Source organism: Sturnira hondurensis, unplaced genomic scaffold (assembly GCF_014824575.4).
Source record: "Sturnira hondurensis isolate 20B ecotype Veracruz unplaced genomic scaffold, ASM1482457v3 Scaffold0020884, whole genome shotgun sequence".
NCBI lineage: Eukaryota > Metazoa > Chordata > Mammalia > Chiroptera > Phyllostomidae > Sturnira > Sturnira hondurensis.
In genome coordinates, this window is record NW_028093515.1 from 1382840 (window position 1) to 1406963 (window position 24124).

The 24124-nt window shown below is 43.2% G+C and overlaps 1 protein-coding gene and 1 long non-coding RNA gene across 2 annotated transcripts in view; one reads left to right on the top strand and one right to left on the bottom strand.

The window, feature by feature from the left end:
- Positions 1 to 17016, bottom strand: part of LOC118976316 (zinc finger protein 383) — a 31424-nt gene extending 14408 nt beyond the window's left edge. Inside the window, exons 1-4 of the mRNA XM_037030750.1 lie at positions 16692 to 17016; positions 15834 to 15895; positions 3670 to 3796; positions 3262 to 3357 (exon numbers count right to left, since the gene is read on the bottom strand). Coding sequence (XP_036886645.1) covers positions 3262 to 3357; positions 3670 to 3796; positions 15834 to 15860 — 250 coding nt within the window. The 5' untranslated portion in view covers positions 15861 to 15895; positions 16692 to 17016. The remainder of the gene's footprint in view (positions 1 to 3261; positions 3358 to 3669; positions 3797 to 15833; positions 15896 to 16691) is intronic.
- A 63-nt stretch (positions 17017 to 17079) lies between these two features.
- Positions 17080 to 18248, top strand: LOC118976317 (uncharacterized). The gene is made up of 2 exons (XR_005064250.1): positions 17080 to 17366; positions 17943 to 18248. It is a non-coding gene; the product is annotated as an uncharacterized LOC118976317 (long non-coding RNA).
- Positions 18249 to 24124: the final 5876 nt, after the last annotated feature.

Genomic DNA, 24124 nt, shown 5'->3' on the forward strand with positions numbered 1-24124 from the left:
CCTATGATGTTCACACAGCAATGAAATCACCTAGCACTGCCTTTTTCAGAACATATCCCTGGTAAGTGGTGCATGACTGTATAATACTGAAAGCAGAAGGAAGAGACTATAGAAGTAGAAGACCACAATTATTCTCAAATACTGATATAGATCAGAATCATCAGGAAAGGTTGGTAAATGCTTGAGCATATGAAAAAAATGACTAGTTCTACATGTCTCTATATAAGCATGCATGTTTGTGTATATAAGAAACAGAGTGTAAGATCATACTTTACATTTATGTATTACACAAAATGGATAATTTCCTGACCTCCACTGAAGGCCTCCTGGAAGGAATAAATCTATATAGGGGAAGATTCTTAGGCTCTTGATATGATGAAAAATAAATTTGTTCTTTGAATCTGGTTCATAACACAGAGCTTCAAAAACTCTTAGAATTGCCTGAATAATAGGAATGTTTTTATTATGATAATGAGGTCACACATAGTGGGTCCTTAGATAGACATTGGTCACCAGAAGGACCAAGCATGTAATTAGAGGTTTGGGACTTTCAGCTACTTGACCTCTGGAGACACAAGGGGGATCAGAAATTGAGTGGCCAATGATGTCAAAATAATTAAATCACAATAAAAACTCTGGACACTAAAGCTCCGTGGATCTTTCTAGCTGGCAAAAATACTGAAAAGCTAAAAGGATGATACACTTTGACTCAACAGGGAGAGGGTGTTGAATCTCTGCATCTGGAAGCCTACCAGACCTTGGCTCACCAGGAATCCTTCATAGTAAGACTGCAATTAAAAGCATAAAGCTTTCCTGAGTTTGGAGTCATTCTAGCAACTCAATGAACATGCAGGGAGGGGTCATGGAAACCCCCAGCTTTACTGCCAGTTGATCAGCAGTGTGGGAGATCTGAAGACCCCACCATACTTGCAGCTGGCATCTGTAAGAGCAATACTATATAGGACTTTGCTGTTAACCCGTGGGGTCTATGCTAACTCTGGGTAGTTAGTGTCAGGATTAAACTGCAGCAGACTCAGTTGGGGAAGGAACAGAATAGGCTCCATAATAATGGATATATTGAATGAAACGTGAGTGTAAGCCACCTGGGATCTAAGGTACTGGGCTACTCTGATGGGAGAGGCAGACAAGACATGTGTTGGCGATTAAGGGAAAATAGTGTTTGCTTTGGAATTTGGTGGTGCTGATCTTAGGAGTCTCTTGCTCATGTACCACTGCAGTGACTGAAAAGAGTGGGAACTAAAGTTTAAGGCAGACAGAAAGAAAGAGAGTACAAAATACTGTGACGGAAAGATGACAGCAATCAGAAGCAGCCTGATAAGCTGAGGTACAACCCTGATGTTTACTCATTATGTGTTCTTTGGCAATTATTTAGCCTTTCTAAACTCCTATTTCTTTATGTGTAAAAGGGAGGTAATCATTAACTCATGATTACTGGAAAGGTGAGGAAAAATATTTGTAATTATCTTTGAACAAAATGTTCAGTATTTGACAGATATTATTCTGAAAGAATTTTTTAATTTTATTTATTTATTTTTAGAAGGAGAGAGGAAGGGGGGAGAAAGGGAGAGAAAGAGAAACATCAGTGTGTGGTTGCTTCTCACGTGGCCCCCACTGGGGGACTTGGCCTGCAACCCAAGCATGTGCCCTGACTGGGAATTGAACCAGCGACTCTTCGGTTCGCAGCCCACACTCAATCCACTGAGCTACACCAGCCAGGGCATGAAAGAATTTCTTAACCAAAAATAAAAATTTTAAGCTAATTAAATGGTTTGAAGACATCAAAATGGAGCCTATTAGACTATCTCTAGCAAAAAACAGAGAATTCATTTCAGCATAATCTTTTATTCTTCTAACTCTGTATGATTTTTAAGCAACTCTAATCTACTTAAGCTCCTAGATAACTTTTAAAACTACCTTCTTCTATCTCTACTGCCAATGCCCTCATTCAAACCTGAATCATCTTACGCAGACCATTATAATAGCCTCCTAACTCAGTCTCCCCAGTCACTTGTCTGTGAATAGACAAGCTTCACAGTCTTTATTCTATTAAGGGACCAAAACTTCACTTGGCGTTTTACTACACAAAGTCCATACTCCTCACAATCAGGGGCTAAGGTTGAGTAATGTGGATCCTCTCTGTCACTCCAACTTCAACTCACATTCTACTCTCACTTGCTCATGGGGCCCAGAACACTGGCTTTCTTTCAGTTCTTGAAATACACCAAGCTCTCCCCTCCTAGATGGGCCTTCACAGGGGTTCTCCCCTCTTCCTGGAGGTTTTCTTACTATTAAGATATTAAATAGTAAGACCTAGCAGTGAGCCAAGTACTACAGCAATTATGAAATAGTGATGAGCATAAATAAATGCAATATGTTGATTTCCATTCACGTCAAAGTCACAGAACTAATATTATGATTTGCTGCATACATCATAGTTGGAAGAAATGCTATATTTCACTTAGAGGTTACTAAATATAATGATGCATTTTTTTCCTTCTCATTCTAATTCATGGACTCCCTGAATTCTATCCTAAGGAATCCTGAAATAGCGACCTCTGAGTTAGAGTGATCCTTTGAAAACATGTCACTCCTTTGCTCACACCATCTCATTCTGAATAAAATAGCTTTACACCTGCCTCATTCACACCAGAATTCGAAGCCCATACCTAGGTCCACAAAACCCCAATACTGGCAGGTACACCCTCCCTCCTACCTGCATCGAGCACATCCTGCTACTTTGCTGATCCCCTTTCACACAATTCCCTCTTTGCGTATTCTGCTCCAGCTACAATAGCAGGACCCAACGCCAGCAGCTCTAACAAGGACTGTTATTTGCAGGGGAGGAGCAGTGCAGATACACACATGCATGTGCGCCCCCACACACGAATCTTATTTTGGGTGTGGTAACAGAAAACATTTAGATGAGTTTAAGAGGAAGCAAAGCTAGCAAGGAACTCAATCTTAGATACAGGTAAAAGTTTTCTTTGGAGGGGGAGTGAACGACACCTTCTACTTGAAATTAAGTGGTGTGCTGGAGAAGAGTAATAGAAAGACTAGCAAGTGAGGGAAGGAATGGAAACAGGTCATTTGTAAACTCATGCTAGAAGAACTTCAGTTTTTTTCCACGGGCCTAGTGTTTTGATGGAAGCTTCCAAGAGAACAGCTCAAAGATTCTGTTTCTTCACTGATCAGCTGAGTTACACCTGTCATGCCTGCTTTATTCAATCCTTTCTCACTCACCTGAACACAGACCTCTTGTCAGCTCTTTGCCAACCATCCAGGGCTCCTTCCCTTGTTCCAATAAGGAGATAACTTGAGGCTTAGGTACATAAAGTCCTGCTCACAAGAAAAGATATGAAACGTGATTATGCTGCGAGTAAACTGAACCCATGAATAAGATCCAGTCCCTTGATAATCAAAAACTAGATGCCATTACAGGAACAGTCAAAGAAAGAAGATGAAGCTTCAGCTATAGCCAAATGGAGCTTCTCATTTTCCACTCTTCCCTTTCATTTTATCTCCAAACATTTACTTGGGAATAGGGAGCAGAAATTCAGCTGGTAATTCAAAAAGCAGCTGGAAAATTCACTGTGGAAGAAAGAGACATTCCAGAGGAGAACTCTAAATTACTGATATGGATGACCTTACCCATTGACAGCAGATTGCTATAGTTCTCCAGCATCACATCTCTGTACAAGTCCCTCTGAGCTGGGTCCAAACATTCCCACTCCTCCTGAGAGAAGTCTACTGCCACATCCCTGAACATCACTGATTCCTAAAACAATAAACATAAGTATACTTGTGTAATAAAAGAAATACTTCAGACTATTCTATTGTATTGTGGGGTAAAGAAATAAGCAAGTATACTGATATCACTGAGAATCAGAAACCTTGGATCTCTGACACAGAAGCAACTAAGCAGTTCATTTTACATTAAAAAAACAAACCACATCAGCCCTGGCAGGTGTGACTCTGTCAGCTGAGGACTGGCCTGTGAACCAAGGGGTTGCCAGTTTGATTCCCAATCTTCAGGTACATGTCTGGGTTGTATGCTGGATCCTCAGTATGGGGGACCTTCCCCTCTCTCTAAAAATAAACAAATAGAATCTTTAAAAAATGATAATATTCTAATAACTGTTGGGAACCACCCTGCCTGGTTTTAGAAGCTGTAACTCCCATGACTAAGACTGAATAAAAAGACCTTAGGACCATAAGACACTAAAGAGACAAAAATTGTACTCCCGGCTAGGGCACAGCCTCTGCCCCTCTTACTGCACCTGTTTGGCCCCTGGAGGATAGTCAATCATGGGTAAGATTCTTCAAGGGAGGAACATCCTAAGACAGGCACAGCTGCAAAGGGGCCATCAGGGAAGGACTTAGGAGACTATAGAAAAGGGGTGATGGACCTTCACCCCTTGGCTTTGTTATAGCCTGAATCCTCATTCTATCTGTAAAAAGTCTCCTAATCTCTTGACTGCCCACATCCCCCACCTGATTCATGCCTGAATCAATGCCGGAGGGTGGAGCAGCCCTGTGCAGGAACATGGTTCCCAGGGGCAATTGGGCCTGAGAAAGAATGCATAAAATCCTGTGAAACCTGCTTTGCTAAAAATACCCTCAATTTCAATGTTAAGGGTCCCAGCACAAAGTGAGTTTGTTTCCAAAAGTTTTATGGCCCTTTGGTGTCACTCTCCCTATCTGACCCTGACTCAGAATAAGCCCTCAGAGTTCTTTGAATGTTATCTATTGTTTGATCATTATTGCCTGACAATGACTGCTGAGCTTCACATATATGCCCTGTATTCCTATGCAAACTAAACCTGATAAAAGCCCATTGAGAAAGAGGCTCAAGGCCTTTTTCTTCTGAGAGACTGGTTAGCCTTTCCTCCCCAAGCAGATCATGTCTTGGTTGACTTATTCTCATCCACGACCACCAGGGGAGCTCTGCTAGACAAAGCTCCCCCACAAACAACTATGTACGGTGTCAGATGGTTACAAGATTTACTGAGATGATCACTCTATCTTCTGGAGGGCAGGCCCCTTGCAGTTCAGGTTTCCTCAGCTAGATAAATGTTGCAGGAACACATCTGTATCAGTGCACCAGCTGGCAGCATTGTGAGAAGCTGCATTTGGCTTCAGTAAAATTTTTTTGAAGACTCTTTCAATGCATTTGTCCATTTCATGATGAGTGATTTATGAGTGCACCTGCATTCAGATGTTCTTGACCAACACGACATGATACCCATGCCTGACCCTCCCTATTCACTCATGTCACTTTTTTGTTTGTTTGCTTCTCCAGGTGATAAAATCCTCAAAGGAGAATGTTTTCTAATTTTGAAGAGGTGAAACAAAAAATGGCAGAAGCACTAAAAGCTATCAAAACTGACAAGCTCAAAAACTATTTTAAGCAGTGGAAAAAAAGTCTTGACGGGTTCACTGCATCAAATGGAGAGTACTTTGAAGGTGACTGAAGTTTAAATATGAAAGAATAAACACACATTTTTAAATAAATAAATTACATGTTTTTGGGTCCCCCTTCATATATAATGTCTAATCACTGGGGTGTACACCTGAAACTAATATTATATGTCTACTTTATTTGAAAAATAAAATCATTTAAATAAAAAAAATAGAATAACAAATTTTAAAAAATAAACAATTTTCAGCCCTGGCTGGTAGAGCTCAGTGGATTGAGTGTGGGCCTGCAAACAAAAGGACTGCGGTTCAATTCCCAGTCAGGGCACATGCCTGGGTTGCAGGCCAGTTCCCAGCAGGGGACACATGAGAGGCAACCATACGTTGATATTTCTCTCCCTCTCTCCTTCCCCTCCGCTCTAAAAATAAATAAAATCTTAAAAGAAAAAAAAACACCAATTTTCAGACTAGGTCCATCATAAACAGTACGGCAATACTTCAAAAAAACTAAAAACATATATAGCATGACCCAGCAATTCCACTTTAGGTATTTACCCAAAGAAAACATAAACACTAATTTGAAAAGATGTATGTGCCCCTGTATACACTGCAGCATTACTTACAATAGCCAAGTATGTAAACCTCCACCAACAGATAAATGGGTAAAGAAGATATGTATACATACACACAAAACAGATATCTTGTCATTTGCAACAATATAGATGGATCTAGAGAGTAAGTGAAATAAGTCAGGCAAAGAAAGACAAATACAGGTTTCACTTATACGTGGAATCTAAGAACAAACACACAAACAAAGCAAAAACAGAATCACAGAAACAGAGACCAAAGGGATGGCTGCCGGAAGAGAGGAGGCAGGGAGAGGGTAAAAAGTAGGATAGGAACATAGTCAATGATATTGTGATAAGTTTACATGGTGACAGATAATTATTAGAATTAGTAAGGCGATCAAATGGAAAGGGGGAACTTCTAGCCAAGATGGAGGTATAAATAGATACACTGTGCCTCCTTGCACAACCAAAAGGACAACAACAAATTTAAAAACAAAAAACAACCAGAACTGACAGAAAACTGAATTGTATGGACGTCTGACAACCAAGGAATTCAAGAAATATTCATCTAGGCCAGTAGGAGTGGTGCAAATGGGTAACTTGGTGGAGAGGACTTGTGGCAAGGCAGTGTCTGGAGCACCTGGGTGGGCAAAACAGCAGCTGGCAGACAGGGCAGTCCCACACTTGTGTTCAGAGAAACTAGGAGGAAAATGTGGGAAATGAAACAGACCGTGCAACCCAGGGTTCTAGAGTAGAGAAACAAAGCCTCAAAACCTCTGATAAAAAAAACCTGAGGGGGTTGAGACAGCAGGAGAAACTCCCAGCCTCACAGGAGAGTTTGTTGTAGAGACCCACAGGGTCCTAGAACATACCCGAACTCACTCACTAGGGAATCAGAAACAATTTGCTTCTGGGTAGCAGAAGAAGTGACTGAAAGCCTGCAGAGAGCTGAATAAGAGGCACTGTTCCCTCTTGGATCCTTGCCCCACATACAGTGCCACAATGCAGCAAAGACGGTTACCTGGCCTGGGTGAAACCTAAGGCTCCACATCTTACTACTCACAGGTACCTGCGACAAAAAAACATGGCCCAAATGAAAGAACAGGTTGAAGATCCAGAAAAAATACAACTAAGCTAAAAAGAGATAACCAACCTATCAGATGCAAAGTTGAAAACACTGGTAATCAGGATGCTCACAGAACTGAGTATGGCTGTAAAATAGATGAAAAAGTGAGGGCTGTGAAAAGTGAAATAAAGAAAAATGTATAGGGAACCAACAATGAAGGGAAGGAAACTGGGACTCAAATCAACAGTTTGGACCAGAATGAAGAAATAAACACTCAACCAGAACAGAATGAAGAAACATGAATTCAAAAAAATGAGGAGAGGCTTAGGAACCTCCAGGACAACTTAAAACGTTCCAACATCCCAATCATAAGGGTGCCAGAAGAAGAGGAAGAGCAAGAAATTGAAAACTTATTTGAACAAATAATGAAGGAGAACTTCCCCAATCTGGTAAAGGAAATAAATTCCCAGGAAGTCCATGAAGCTGAGAGAGTCCCAAAAGAGTTGGACCCAAGGAAGTGTACGACAAGGCATATCATAATTACATTAGCCAAGATGAAAGAGGAGAGACTCCTAGAAGCAGCAAGAGACAAGGAGACAGTCACCTACAAAGGAGTTCCCATAAGGCTATAAGCTGATTTCTCAAAAGAAACCTTGCAGGCAAGAAGGGGCTGGAAAGAAGTATTCCGAGTCATGAAAGGCAAGGACCTACATCCAAGATTGCTCTATCCAGCAAAGCTTTCATTTAGAATGGAAGGACTGATAAAGTGCTTCTCAGATAAGATCAAGTTAAAGCAGTTCTTCATCACCAAGCCCTTATTATATGAAATGTTAAAGGGATTTATCTAAGAAAAAGAAGATAAAAAATATGAATAGTAAAATGACAACAAACTCACAACTATCAACAACCAAACCTAAAAAAAAATGAACTAAGCAAACAACTAGAACAGGATCACAGAAATGGAGATCATAGGGAGGGTTATCAGTGGGGAGGGGAAAGGGGAAGAGGGAGAATGGGGGGAAAGGTACAGTGAATAAGTAGCTAAATGGAAGGCAGGAAATAGAGGAAAATTAAGTATAGTACAGAAAATGGAGAAGCCAAAGAACGTGCACGTATGACCCATGGACATGAACTAAGGAGGCAGGGAATGCAGGTTGTAGGGGTATGAACGGGGGAGGGGAATAAAGGGGGAAAATGAGACAACTGTAATAGCATAATCAGTAAAATATATTTTTAAAATGGAAAGGTATAATAATGCTGAATCACTGTATTTAACAGATGAAACTAATATAACCGATAGAAGATTGTATACCAACAGCAATGAGCATTGAGCAATGCTCAATGAGCATTGATAGTGTCTAGATTGTAGTCTCTAAGTACCATATTTAAATAAAAGGAACAAAGATTCTTTGGGAAAAGAGATGATTTCAGGATTGATTCAGAAATTAAAAGATGAGTTTGAATATTATTATATCAGAAAGCAAGAGAGATATCAAAAACTATTAGAATCAGGTTAAAAGGACTCAGGAGTCAACCACTGGCCTCCCACTGGCCAAAAATAGTATAATTTGGAGATCAAATGTAATGTACTGATCAGATCAAAAATGTTTATATCCCTGATACTGACTTCTGATACCCATGATCATCAATACTGAATAAAAAACTACTGGTCACTTTTGCAGGATTTCAAGAAACCATCTCATTGTAAAAACTGATTTAATATAAAAAGAAAGCCAGTTATAATGTGCCTCCTAATGGAATCACACATCACTACCTATGAGATATTCTTCACAAAAAAAGTTTCAGCTGAACCTGATGAAGCTTCAAGACCTAACTACCAATTTTCAGAAAACATTTAAATAATACCACAGAAATACAATCAGTGAACAAATGAATAAGTTTTTCTCAACATCAAAAACTGCACAGAAATATAAAAGATGGAAGGGGTATCTACAAATAATATACCTCAGAAACATATCAATCAATTGTTGTACACAGTCCTTATTTAGATTCTAATTCAAATAAATGATTTAAAAATTAGAGTATTATGGAAATATGAACACTGACTAGATATTCATGATATTAATAATTATTTTAACCTTTTAGATGTAATATGGCATAATAGTTTTTTAAAATATAATCCTTATCTCTTAGAGAGACATAGTAATTTCTATTTGTTTCAAAATAGTGTTGTGTGTGGGAGTGAGGGTAGGGGAGTCGGCATGGAAGAAAGAGGTGGCTGAACAGAGGAAACATGATTGAATTTGAATTGATAATTATTGAAGGGGAATGGTAAATATATGATAGTTTATAAGACTACTTTTCTGTGTCTTGAACTTTATTACAATAAAGTTTTTAAAGGTGGGATGGCAGAGTATAGTGGCAATTGAATATTTTAATCCTAATCAAGTAAAGCACTGATTTAGAGAAAATGGCGATATCACTGTTGTAGGGAAAGGAAGTGGAGAGTGCGACACAACAAATCTAAATTCACACATAACCTGACAAAAAATAACTAGATAATATTTAAATATCTATTAATCAAGAAATACCAACAGAGGGATATTAATGTACAATGTGGATCAGTTGAAAGAGAGGAGGGTATCTGCCTTTAGAGAATAAGATGAAGTGGTAGATCGGAGCCCTACTCTTCATAGTCCTTGAATTTGTAATGTAACATTTTCACAAATACATTTTAAAACAGCAATATCTCCAAAAGAGCATCTCTGAAGTTTCTCATAAACTCTAGTCCATGTTTGGGACTTACTTTACAAATAACTTCCTATTAGTACAAATTCTTTAATAATTATTTTCTGATGCCAGAATTTTCTACAATACAGGTATTACTGGGCAGATTTAGAAGGTTCTTCTCATCTCTGACAGTGTGATCTCAACAATGTATTAATTGGCTGAACTCACTGTAACCATCTATCGCCCCTATTTGTATTTCTAAGATACAGAAAACTGGTGGTTCATATTGAAATTCATTATAAACTTCCTGTTCCACCTCACACTGGGGTTTCCTCATAAATGCTCTAACCAATTTGCAGAGATCTGTCTGTATCAGCCAAAATACTAACTCCCCAACCCTCCAAGCCTCATAAACCAGGAGACCTTTCAACAATCTACCATCTTCCATCCTGTCTTCCTGGAGAATACTGATCTGCAGAGATAATCTTGGCTTTTCAATGCTTGTTCCCAGGTTAGCAACTCATACCTCCACCTGAAACAAATCTACCCTCGTTTCTTTTAAGACAATGCGTTTCCTCTCCATCATAGTCCTGAGGGCTGAGGAGAGATGATCAATTATTTACTCAATTAAAAAATCAATCCTGGGTCAAAAGAAGAGGGGCATTTAAGAATGGTAAAGAATTTTCTGGCTACATTGAGAGAAAATGGGGACCAGGATCCTGAAGGGGAACCCTGTTAGACAAAAAAGCCAGAAAGAAAATCAAATGCTTACATGTCCTTAAAAACACTGTTTTAAAAATTAAAAGAAAATGATGTCAAGAAAGTAAGAAAAACGTAAACTCACCTGGGCCATGGCTTTAGTATTGCAGATTATCAGTTCTCCTTGGGGCCATTTTCCTAAAAAAGGATAGTGTTCTGAGAAGGGAGGCCTGAGGAAGCAATGGAATGCTCTGGAAACCATACGGGCCTTGCAGCTCTCAGACTGAACAGGTAAAAACTATCTCCATGTTCCTTAGTCCTATGATATATAACTCTAGTTAGGAGATAAATGCTACTCCTTCCTCAACTCGAGACCCCAGGCTTAGCTACAGCAAGACAGACCCTGGATAGAGGGTTCACAGAACACAGAGTACACAGATTCTCTCTCCTTCACACAAACAACCCAGGTTCCTGTAATCCAACCATGTAATTCAGGCCAGGCCTTCCCCATCTAGTGATGCTGTTGTTCCGAACCCGAGAAGAGAGAGAGAGAGAGAGAGAGAGAGAGAGAGAGAGCGAGCGAGCTATGACCTGCCATGAGCAGATCCCTCCTCTGAGGGCAGATGGTACCCTGCGGCCAGGAACACAGTGCCCCTTGATCAGAAGTAAAGTCTTCCCTAATCAAGTCTTCTCACTTTCCAAACCCAAGGAAGTCAGGCAACTTTCCCTACCACAGACCCGCAGCCACACCTACACAGAAGCATTCTTCTTTCTTACACCTTAGCTATGTTTGGTAGAAGAAAATGTTTTAACTTTGCTTATGTGCTTTTGCCGCACAAAACAGTCCAAATGTCAACGTTTCTACCTTTGAGTAAGATCTTTGTGACCTATACATATTTATATAAATTTCACTGTTTTCTACAACTTTAATGCTTTTATGAGTTATAAATCCTACTTAATTTTTCCCCCAGAGGAGGTGACACAGGTGTATAAAGTGACATATGAATAATATAATATTTCATGGGACTAAAACACACCATTATTTTACATGCTAATTAAGAAAGAATTACATAAGATATTACCTCACTTCAGATTATGTTGAAACGAGAAAAAAAAGTGAGCCTTAAAACTGATGACGAATCACCGATGATACATGTTTGGATTTCTTTGTAGTTCTACTTTTGTAACAGGGTGCAACCGGAGGAGGGGTGGCCAAAAAGGGAGTTGGAATGGGGTCCAGAACTCGAGGTGTCTAGGAAACATTAGAAAGACACAGAAGATGTCCTCACCCCTTCCCCCCAACAGATGTGAGTTGGGGGAAGGGACAAATGGAGCAGGGCCATTGAGAGCTGTTTTGTACAGCAATGCTTTGCAGCTAACTTCTGACATGGTCATTTAAAATATCTACAAGTTTTCACTGGTTGCATATATATGTTAAGAAGCTGAACCAGGGGACGGAAGTGACTTCCATCCAAGACGTAACTGGGGGCAGGTCCCCTGAGTTACAGCACCTGCGTGAGAGCTTAAAGAAGATTGGCTCCACGCCATGGGGCCACGCCTGCCCAGACTCACTATGGCAGCCCAGTAAGGCTGGAAGGATATGGGAGTGCTGGCAAGTGTGACTGATTGTAGGAGGAGCCAGAAATGCGGCTGCAGAGGAAGACTGGCACAGGGATTTAAAACCTAGACTCAGCAGCCATTGAGAGAGCCATGCGCAGCTTTGCAGAGAGGACCACGGGGCTGTGGCCATGAGGAGAGCCATGCACTTCTGGCAGTGTGGGGACCCCGCAGCTTTAGTAGGGGGAACTGCCATGTGGCTTTAGCAGAGAACCACCACTCAGCTTTGGCAGAGTGGTGATTCTACCCTTTCCGCAGCTTTGGGGAGAGAAGAGCCATGCAGTTTTGACCACAGTGTAGACCTCTGCAGCTTTGGTAGGAGAGGACCAGTGGCTTTGGGTTGCTCCCTTTGGCCACGTGGCCTGGGGAGCAGGAGAGACTTTGCCTGGAAAATGGATACAAAGAACTCTTGCCGGTAGACCATCAGAAGGTGCCACCTGTCTTAGGAGTAATTAGAGATCCTGCCAGGATCTCAGGATTAATTAGAGATCCCACCTGGTGATAAAGACGGCAACACAGCTGCTTCTTTTCCAGAGTTATGGTACTCTGAATTAGGGCAGGGGGAGGTTATCCTAAAGGACTTTGATATTTTAATGGGGACATTGGGTCACTACTTTACGTCTGTACAGCTTTAAATAAACCTTTCTTTTCCTTTTCACAAATTTCTGGCATTGAGAGACATCTTTCCTACAGGGCAACGGACATAACAAACCTTGGCCCCTGTTGTTCTGTAACAGTTTTTGGCGTCCCTGGGTGGTCCAAATATTGCCCCCCCACTTGGACCTCTGTTCTGTAACATTTTGAGTCAGTGATCTATTTATTCATTTGCCAGTATCACATTCTCTACTGTCATTGAAAAATATGTTTTAGTGTCTTAGTAACAGATTTCTCCACCAAAGACTTATCAGAGTAGCCAATATCCAGAACACTGACATCAAATACTGGCAAGGAGCAAAGGGCACTCTGATTCATTGCTGGTAAGAATGCAAAATGGTACAGGCACTTTGGAAGACAGTTGGCAGCTTCTTACAAAACTAAACGTACTCTTACCATGTGGTCCAGCCATCATGCTCCTTGGTATTTTCCCAAAAGAGCTGAGAAAATGTCATACAACACTAGTGCACTGATATTTATAACAGCTTTATTCACAATTGCCAAAAGTTGGGCACAACCAAGATATTCCTCAGTGAATGGTTAAATAAACTGTGGTAAATTTAGGCAATAAAATATTATCCACTGTTAAAGAAGAAATGTGCTATGGAGTCATGAAAAGACATACTATGAAATAAAAGAAGCCAATATAAAAAGCTGTATATACTATAGGATTCCACCTATGACTTTCTGGAAAAGGCAAAAACATGGAGAGAGTAAAAGAACAGTGACTGCTAGGAGTCAGAAGGGAGGGAGAAAAAAAAGAAAAGAGTAGATGTACTTTTATGGTGATAAAACTACTCTGTATGATACTATAATGGTGGGTACCTGTCATTACCCCCGTGTTCAAACCCTGAGACTGTACAATATCAAGACTAAACCCGAATGTAAACTATGGAACTTGGATGATAATAATGTGCCAATGTAGGTTCACTGGTTGCACCAAATGTATCAAATGGGTGGAGGAAACTCTGTACCTTCTTCTCAAGTTTGCCGTATATCGAAAACTGCTCTTAAAAAAAATAAAGTTTTTAGGAAAAAAAGAAGAAAGTTCTGTCCCTGAAGACTGACTGTCTAGATTTAAAAAAAAATAACCCCTCATTATTCATCATTTTTAAAGTTTCCATATTAACATAGATCGATTAAAAATTATACTCATATTTTTAATATGACAGAAAGTGGGATGAGAGCCGAGGAAGTGGCATTGTTGCCTTTCTGACCCCTCCCCCACAGACAGTGCCCCAGTGCGGCAAAGAGGGCTGCCCTATGCTGGCCAATACCTAAGGCTCCTCTGCTTACCACGGAACAGGTGTGTGTAGACAAAGAAATATGGCCCAAATGAAAGAACAGATCAAAACTCCAGAAAAAGACCTAAATGATGAGAAGAGAGACATTCTATCTGATGCAGAGTTCAAAACACTATTAATCAGGATACTTACAGGTGTGATTGACTTCTGTCACAAAACGAAGGAAGAAATGAAGGCTACACAAAGTGAAATACAGGAAAATATACAGGGAACCAACAATGAAGAGAAGAAAACCTCAACTCAAATCAACGATTTGGAACAGAAAAAATAAACATCCAACTGGAACAAAATGAAGAAACAAGAATTTCAAAAAATGAGGACAGGTTTAGGAACCTCCTGGACAACTTCAAATGCTCCAAACATCTGAATGATAGGGATGCCAGAAAAAGCAGAAGAGCAAGAAAATGAAAACTTATTTGAACAAATAATGAAGGAAAACTTCCCAAATCTGGGAAAGGAAACAGACTTCCAAGAAGTCCAGGAAAGCTCAAAGAGTCCCAAAGAAGTTGGACCCAAAGAGAAACACACCAAGGCACATCATCATTAAGTTACCCAAGATTAAAGACGAAGAGAAAACCCTAAAAGCTTCAAGAGATAAGGAGACTGTTACCTACAAAAAAAAGTTCCCATAAGGCTATCAGCTGATTTCTCAAAAGAGACCTTACAGGCAAGAAGGGGCCGGAAAGAAGTATTCTAAGTCATGAAAGTCAAGGACCTACACCCAAGATTGCTCTATCCAGCAAAGCTTTCATTTAGAATGGAAGGACAGATAAAGTACTTCTCAGATAAGGTCAAGTTCAATGAGTTCGTCATCACCCAGCCCTTATTATATGAAATGTTAAAGGGACTTATCTAAGAAAAAGATAAAAATAGGAATAGTGGAAGGACAGCAAACTCACAGTTATTAACAACCACACCTAAAACAAAAGCAAACTAAAAGGACAGCTAGATCAGGAGCGGAACCATAGAAATGGAGATCACATGGAGGGTTAGCAACAGGGGAGTGGGAGGAGGAGAAGGGGGGAGAAGGTACAGAGAATAAGTAGCATAGATGGTAGGTAGAAAATAGACAGGGGGAGGGCAAGAATAGCATGGGAAATATAGAATCTGAAGAACCTGGACATAAACTAAAGGGGGGAATGATGGGGGAGGGGGTGTGCAGGGTGGAGGGGAATGAAAGGGGGGGGAATGGGACAACTGAAATGGCATAATCAATAAAATATTTTTTAAAAAACTTTTTATTATACAGTTTCTCTTTATACTTACTTCTTAAACTATATGCTTATATTTTAAGCATTTTTGTGCATGTATGTGCAAGTAATATTCAGAATTTTTTAAAAGAATTAAAAAGAAACTATATAATAGCAACAAATAACTTTTAGTGAAAACATAAGCTATGAAATGGTAAACACTGTAAAATTCCAATGTTGAAATAATGTACACGATATATGCATAGGAAACTTATTAGAAGGAAATAGATCAAAATATTGAGTGGCTATACTCTTTTTAACTTCCTACTTCCCACATTCTTTAAAATAATCATGTTTTATGGTGCATACATGTGTGTGTTTAAGAAGCAAAAACTTAGCACACAGAAATAACCACGCTATTTCCTAAATTAATATGCAAACATTATGTAGTAGAAAATGAGGATGTATACTGAGATGTGTGTGTCTGCCCTCAGGGCTTCTCATTATTTTCTTAAGTGTTAATTTGTACAAAGAGGACATTTAATGAGCCTATATGTTAAACAAGACCATCCTGGAGAAAAAGAGCAAATAGGAAACCCCAATGCACCTTGTATTTGGCTCGGCCGGCAGCCATTTCTCCTTCTTCTGAGGACCTCCTGAGAAGCAGAGCTGAGGAAGAAGAAAGAAGTCAGTAGATACCAGGTTTTTCTTGAGATGCCAGCTCCCCAGATCAGAGGCAGGTCTCCTAAGCCTACCACCCATGGAGAGAGGTCAGAGGAGTGGAGGCTGTGCTGAGCATTCTGAATGTTAGAACTGGAAAAGTCTGCTGTCCAGGACCAAAATTTGTCCTGGCCTCACACACCAACACACTGTCTCCCTGGTACAACTACAAGCACCCTCCCACTGCTCAGAGAGTGCCACAAACAGTTACATGATCCTGCTCACACAGCTTCAGCCACAGACATCCAGTACACTTAGGGCCGCCTACATTTATACAACCTCAATTACAAACACGCAGCCCTCAGATAACAATCACAGCCACATCATCACAGATTATCTACATTCCCTCTACTACCTCCCCACAAAATGTCACACAAAGTTACAGGAATACACACAACCACAGCCCCACCCCAGGGCCACAGTCACACCTACACACACAGTACCGTAATACTGTCGCAATCGCACACCTACAATGTATATATCCAGACTGACACCTGTACACAGAGCTCCTCGCACGGTCCCAGTCACAATGACACGCCTACCACGAGATACACAATCACATCCCCGGACAGAGTACCACCCAGTCACATAAGGTCACAATAGTAGAGATGGAATCCCCGCACTTCACTCCAGTCTGGCCAGCTCACGCAGGCCTGAGACTCCGGACCTGCACGGACCGTCCCTTCAAACCCTCAGGGATGCACCAGAGGAGTGTAGTCGCGTCCCAAAGATCGAGAACGCTCACCTTGCACAGCACCTACCAGGAGGCCCAAAACAACACCAGCGAGGGAAAAAGCGGCCTGGTTCCTACGGGGTCCTCTGGGAAATGTAGTCCGGAGCGGGATCCGTTTGGTCAAATTGGCTCCGCCTCTAAGATTTCCGCTAGCGCAAATGCTAGGCCAAGCCCACAGCCCGGCTTCCCTCTCCAAATTGCTGCCAGCAATGTTCGAGGGCCACCCGCAGTCTCGGAGTGCGGCTTCCACACGAGGCAGACCCCACACCCTGAAGACAAGCTTCCTTCCTAGAGCCCGCCAAGCCCAAGGATCGTACGTGTCCCTTGAGAAGAAAGGTAACCCCGTTCTCGCCGGAAGTTGATTAGAGCCGCAAGGAATTCTGGGAAATGTAGTCTAGAGCCGGAAAGGGTGAGGCGTCCACCCGAGTAGAAGATTGTCAGAGATGACTTTCTGCGTTGAGTTTTCCAACAGGGATGAGTGGAACTGCGCTTCTTCAAGGAATTACAATCCCACTCGGCGAATATTCGAGACTGACTAAATTGGCATTTTGGTCTTAATCGGTGGATGAGCATTGGCGGGGAACCTGCACCGCTCTGAGAGCGGAAACCTGGAAGTCTCAGATCCCCATGGCACCAGGGAGAGCTCACACTGGTGCTGAAGGGGACGAGTTACCCGCGTCAAGCAGTGTGTGTATTGGGCGGGCGGGGAGCTGACTTGGGGAAGTGGGGAAGAGGAGTACTCTGAGTATTGTCCTAGTGTGTGTAAGGCCATAGGCAAAATTGGAAGGGTTACCTCATTTTCTTCACCTGGAAAAAAAGATGATACTGGGGGTGTTACCTGCGGCCTGGGTTCTCTTTATTTCTACCCAGGGATAGAAATGGTCATTTCTGTCCCTCCAGAAGAAGAAGAAAAAAAGTCCAGGAAAAAGATTTATTGAGCTTGTGCGTCAGGGAACCTACCCCCAGACTGAGAAGAGGAACAGGTGTGCTCCCAGGAGTTGAGGGAAAGGCCTTTTATTGGCTGGGAGGTGGGGAGGGATCCTGTGAACTTTTTTCTTTTAGGTTGCTTGGTGTCTACTTCTGCATCGTTGTTCAAGTGTGCGTGTGCCGGCTCGTTTTTGTTTTTGTTGTTGTTCGTTTGTCTTTTTTCTATTTTTAGGAAGCTGGTAGAAAAAAAAATAAGGCATTCTTTTTTTAATAAAGAGAGGAGGGGTGATTATATTTTTGTGGTGGACTTATCAGGTGTGTTTTCTTTTTCCCCAGACCATGTGGCTACTCACAGTGTGGTCTGACTCAGCATATGAGACGCCTGAGTCGGCAAAACGGAATCAGATCAGGCAGACCCGGGTGGGGCAACACCCAAGTGGACGATTGGGAGACAGGTTCCGGGGCCTGGATGGCGTGGTTTGGAGACACCCAATTGGAGATAGACAAGACTGCTTCCCCAAAGTGCGCAGGTTTTATTTAAAAACCCTGCACAGAATGACCGGGATGCGAACTCCGCTCTGCTGCTTCCCCTCCCTTGCTCCAGAGGGACCCCGCTTTCAATAAACTTGCCCTTTGCTATTAGCTCGTTGTCTTCTTCGTTCCTCCGGGGCTCTGATCTCACATCATCCTTGGAATCCTAGCAAGGGTCAGCAGGGTGCCATCAGCTCTTTGGTTTTTTCTTGGTGGAATCTGGGACTCAGGTTCCTAGGCTGTCTGAGCGGCATATATTTTTGTACCATCAATTTTTTAAAGATGTCATTTATTTATTTTTAGAGAGCAGGAAAGGGAGGTAGAAAGAGGGAGAGAAACATCAATGTGTGCTTGCCTCTACCCTCTATTGGGGACCTTGCCCACAACCTAGGCCATATGCCCTGACTGGGAATTGAACCAGTGACCTTTTGGTTCACAGGCCACACTCAACCCACTGAGCCACACCAACCAGGGCTTGTACCATCAATTTTATTTGACTAAAATGGACTATTGGAGAAGCAAAAAGAAAACCACCTGGCCTGACGAAAGATTCAGATGTTTTTTAAAAAATAAAACAATGTCTGTTTCTTGCATGTGGCTATGGATCCTTCACCTTCTGTTGTTTTAGGGATTTTGTTTTCATATGTACAATTTAAATCCTCTCTACAGCATTTAGAGTTTTGCTTTATTCCTCTCCATGACTGCTTCCATGTTTGTTCTCTGACTGCCCCACCTTGGGGGCGGGGGGGAGAAGAGTTCCTAGTGCAACCAGTGTAACAGCTTAGATGTGAATCTTTAACTCTTTCATCTCTTGGAAACAACTCAAAGTCACAAATGGGGACCAAAACAGCAAACTCCAATTTCAGTGAAATTTAGAGAAAGGAAAAGTCCACAAACTCCAAAAAACCCAAGGACTTTCTAATACGGTTGAGGCTAGACAGAAGCTTGTTAGAGGATGAGAACCTTGCTAATCAGAGATGAGAAGGGGTCCTTAGGAACTGGTGAAACTTATTAAAGAAGATTACAGAAATAGGAGAAAAGATAATGTCAGAAAGACTAGACGTTTATCTTGAATGATAAACTTTTAAGACAGAACTGTCACAGGTGGGCACAGGTAACCAGGTTCTTGGTACTTGGGACAAAGAATTGAACTGAACACCCAGAGTTTATAGCAGAGAACATGGGAGCAGGCCACCTCCAAGCAGAGACTGACCTCATGGGCTGGAGGGACTCTATTCTTATAGGATGGATCCTTCCTGGCTAGTTTTGGCAGGCTTTTACTGTGACAAGTAGTTGTAAAGCTACTGCACATGGGGTCTCCCATGGTTTTCCCAGATTGGCCACCAGGGAAGGGGGTCCCACAATGTTACCTAGTTGACTCCCCTTCTGGGGTCTGCCTGTACTAGGTTTGCCTTTCCCTTCATCAGAGAATTATAGCTCTCCATGTTAGAGATTGGTGAAAAGGAAGGGAATTATTCAAAGTTAGACTTAAGAGTAATGACTTAATGTCTTCATCAAAATCCCAAAGTCCCTTAAAACACCACCATGACCATTCTAGAGGTTATCCTGGAAACTGTTGCTAGGCAAAACACCTCAATGGCCCTGCTCCATGTGTCCCATCCCCCCAGCTCAGACTTGTGGGGATGAGGACATCCCATGTTTTTAATATTTGCTGGACACCCTGAGTTCTGGACCCCATTACAAATCCTTCTTTGGGGGGCCCCCTGGCTGCGCCCTCTTACAGAACTGTCATGAAGAGAGTAGAGGTCAAGCAGATACAAGAAGAAAAGCCCAAGTGCCAAAATCAGGACAGTTTGTTTACGGGAAAACTGACCCAGAAAACGAAAATATATCACAGTTACTGGTCTGTAAAATTAAGGAAGGCTCTTGAGGATCCGGGGAAAACTTCAAGTTGCTGAAAGGAGAAAAGATGTGGACAAGTGTTAAGTTTCTACTCAATAATATTTGGCACCAGGAATCTGTGGAGCAAAACCAAAGGAAAATCAGGAAAAGAGTGAAAGCCAAAGGTTTTTCTCCAAAATCAGGTTGCAGTTCAGGTATAGATAGAATTTAGAGTCATCTTTAATTGAGAGAGAACCAGGGGCAGTGGTATGTATAAAGGATAGGCTGTTATAGGTATGTTAATAAAGAGGATGGTCATTAAAATATAAAAATACCTGAAAATTAAAAAAAATACCCACTCTAAAATGTTCAGTAAACCTGGCATAACTGGAAGAGGATGTAGAAAGTAAGTAGATTAAGTATATAGGACTGGGACCAGAATTTGCATGAGAATTCTTTAGGAAAAGTATGGTGGAACCATTACGGAGATGAAGGAGGAAACAGTCTGTGGGGAAAAAGTGTTAGAGAACAGAGGTCCTGGGGGAGGGCAGGGCGGTGGGCAATATTTGGCCCAGCCAGGGATGCCAAAAACTGCTACAGAAAACAAGGGCCCCTCCCAAGGACGGTGTACTAATACCTACTGGGCTCGTCTGTCCGCTGCCAGAGGAAAGACATCTCTCAATGCCAGAGATTTGTGAAAAGATTTATTTAAAGCTATACAGACTTAAAGTAGTGATCCAATGTGCCCATTAATGTATCAAAGTCCTTTAGGATAACCACAGACGCCCACAGCGTTTCCTTCCCCCCTGCTCTAATTCGGGGTACCATATCTCAGGAAAAGAATCACACGACTGTTTCAGGTCGCTGGAACTGTCAGCTGTGTCGCCGTCCAGGCAGGATCTCGTTAATCCAAAGTCACATGGCACCTTCTCATGGTCCACTGGCAAGAGTTCTTTGTACCCATTTTTCCAGTCAAAGTCTCTCCTGCTTCCCAGGCCACGTGGCCAAAGGGAGCACCCCAAAGCTGCATGGGGCTCTTTTACCAAAGCTGCAGGGGTCAGCACTCTGACCAAAAGCTTTCTTCTTCACCTGGCTGCAGAGGTCCCCATTCTGGCAAAGCGCGTGGTTCTCTTTCACCTGGGCAAGAGGGGGTCCCACTCTGCTAAAGCCACATGACTCTCCTTAATGACTGCCACGTCTCCGCTTAAATCCCCGCGCCAGTCCTCCTTTGCAGCCCCATTTCCAACTCCTCCCACAATTGGTTACACCTGCCAGGACTCCCGTATTATTACAAGTTTACTGGGCTGCCATTGCGAGTCTGGGCAGGTGTGACCCTCATGGCGTGGAGCCAATCTACTCCAAGCTCTCACCTGTCTGGAAACCAGTCTCAGTTACATCCTGGGTAGAAGCCACTCCCTTCTCCCTGGCTCAAAGCATGGCCACAGCTATTTAACATACCTATGAAACCAGTTAAAGGTTATAGGTACGTTAAATGACCATTCCAGAAGTTAGATGCGAAACTTTTGCTATGCAAAACAATTCTCAATGGCCCTACTCCATTTGTCCCTTCCTCTGGATAGTAGGTAATTTTATACTGATAGTCGCTATGCATTTGGTGTAGCTCATGACTTTGGGATTATGAAATTGTAACAGGGGGGTCTGGCCAAATTGTGGGAGAGTAGGGAGGAACCCCTACCTAGCATGAGGGGCTGCCCCCCCCCCCCCCCCCCCCCCCCCCACGNGGGCCTGCCCCCCCCCCACCGCCCCCGCCCCAGAAGGCACAGGGTGGGGAGAAATGCTAAGGCAGCAGATGGAAACAGCCACAGAAGGCAGGAAGCTGCCAGAGGCAACTGTAAACAAACCAGCATTTGTCGCCCTGGCAACAGAGTAGCTCAGTGCAACTCAGCAGGGGAGGAGTTGTAGGAAGAGGCTGGGACCCAAGGTAACACTAAACAGCCTGTGTGGCCCCAGCAGCCCAGCAGCTTGAGACCCAACTGGAGGGAGCTTGTACTGAGGTTGCCAGTGTATGGTGAAGGTCAGCGAGCCACAGCAGGAGGAGGATGCCCAGCCCCGGGTCAAGATGCATTTGCCCCTGTGCATGGGTGGGGAACTTCTGCCCCCTTCCACAAAGCGGTAGGCGGAAGAAGAGCAAAAACAGCGGTGACAAACATGGCCCAACATTAGCCCACATTGGTTGAAAAACTGTACACTCCCATAGTGTGTGGGAATTTGAGAGGGGCCTTTAAAGCAGAACATGCACAGAAACCTCTCTCTTTCTTGCCTCACAACCCTGGTTTGAGTGCTTGCGGTGCTTGTGGTGTTCAGGACAGGGACGGAGGCCGGGCAATATCTGGCCCACCCAGGGATGCCAAAAACTGTTACCGAACCCACACACACAGGGCCAAGAGGGTCACTGTTTGATCCACCAACCGCGAGAACAAATGTCGGAGACTTTCAGGGATTCAAAGATGTTAATTTATTGGCCAAGTTTAACCTGCGCAGGGGCGATCCCCCAAAGTGTCCGGAGACACGGTGCCCACAGGGGGCTTGTCTGGGATTCCCGCCTAGTGCTTACAGCTAAGTCCTTATATATAGGCCATCAAGCAAGCGTTTGCACAGAAGCAGATTATTGGCTAACAGAGCCCACACGTGAGAAAAAGGGTGGGGTCTGACTCAATTGAAAGGGAAATTTTGAAACTAAACAGATGGCAATCAACTTACAGGGTGTCTGCTAGGGTTTCAGGCTCCTTGGGGCTGAGGCCGTTTTTCTTGTTCCCAACAGTCACGATATACTATTACCGAAAGGACCCCCAGGTTCATTATTTGGTCCCCCACCAAATAGGAAAGACGTCTCTCCATGCCAGAGATTTGGGAAAAAGAAAGGAAATGTTTATTTAATGCTATACAGACTTAAAGTAATGACCCAACATCCTCACCAAAATATCAAAGTCCTTTTGGATACCCACAGACACGCACAGTGCTTCCTTCTCCCCCTGCCCTGATTCGGGGTACCGTACTCCAGAAAAGAAGTACACGTCTGTGTTTCAGGCCTCTGGCACCATCAGCTGTGTCACCGTCCAGGCAGGATCTCCAATCAATCCAAAGCTATGTGGCACCTTCTCATGGTCCACTGGCAAAGAGCTCTTTCAACCTTCTTCCAGGCAAAGTCTCTCCTGCTTCCCAGGCCACGTGGCCAAAGGGAGCACCTCAAAGCCATGTGGTCCTCTTCTCCCAAAGCTGCAGAGGTCCCCACTGAGAGGTTTTCTTAGGCTCTGCTGAGAAAGAAATGCCAATCAGCCATAAAATAGGCAATAAAGAGCTTTATTGGGGTTTGTGCACCCAGGTGAGGTTCTCCCGGTCTGCAGGATGAGGCCGGGAGAAGTCACACCCAAGCAGGGAATGTCGTAGGGTTTTATTTTTGTTGGCTCTCCGTAGGAGCTGGGGATTGGTGCCCTCTGAACAAAGCAGCAATACAGCATCGGTGGTCTCTTCCTCAGACTCAGGTCACTGGGAGGATGTCCGTCTTGGCAAAGGACAGCCGGAGCTTCCTCCTATCCCCGCCCACCCTAACACCCACTCTGGCCAAAACCACATGCTTCTTCTCTCCACCAGAACTGCGGGGGTCTGCACTCTGGCAAACTGCGTGGATCTCCCTTGGCAAAGCTGCGGGGAGGGGAGGGTTGCCACTCTGGCAAAGCCGAGTGGCAGTTCTCTACCAAAGAGAACCAAAGTGGCAAGGTGATTCTCTCCACTCAAGCTGCAGGAGTCCCCACCCTCCCAGAGCACGTGGCTCTCCCCCTCACGTGGCTACGAGCGGGTCTTCACTCTACCAAAGCCATATGGTACTCCCCCTACCACAGCTGCGTGTGACTCTCTCTCACCTAAGCTGCAGGGATCTGCACTCTGGCAGAAGCACGGCTCCCTCATCAGTGGCTGCCGAGTCTGGGTTTTTAATCCCTGGGCCAATCTTCCTCTGCAGCCCCACTTCCAACTCCTACAATCGGCTACACTTGCCATCCTTCCAGCTTTACTGGGCTGCCATTGTGAGTCTGGGCAGGCGTGGCCCCATGGCAAGGAGCCAATCATCTCCAAGCTCTCATGCAGGCCATGTAAACAGGGGGAGTTGCCTCCCATTTACATCTTGG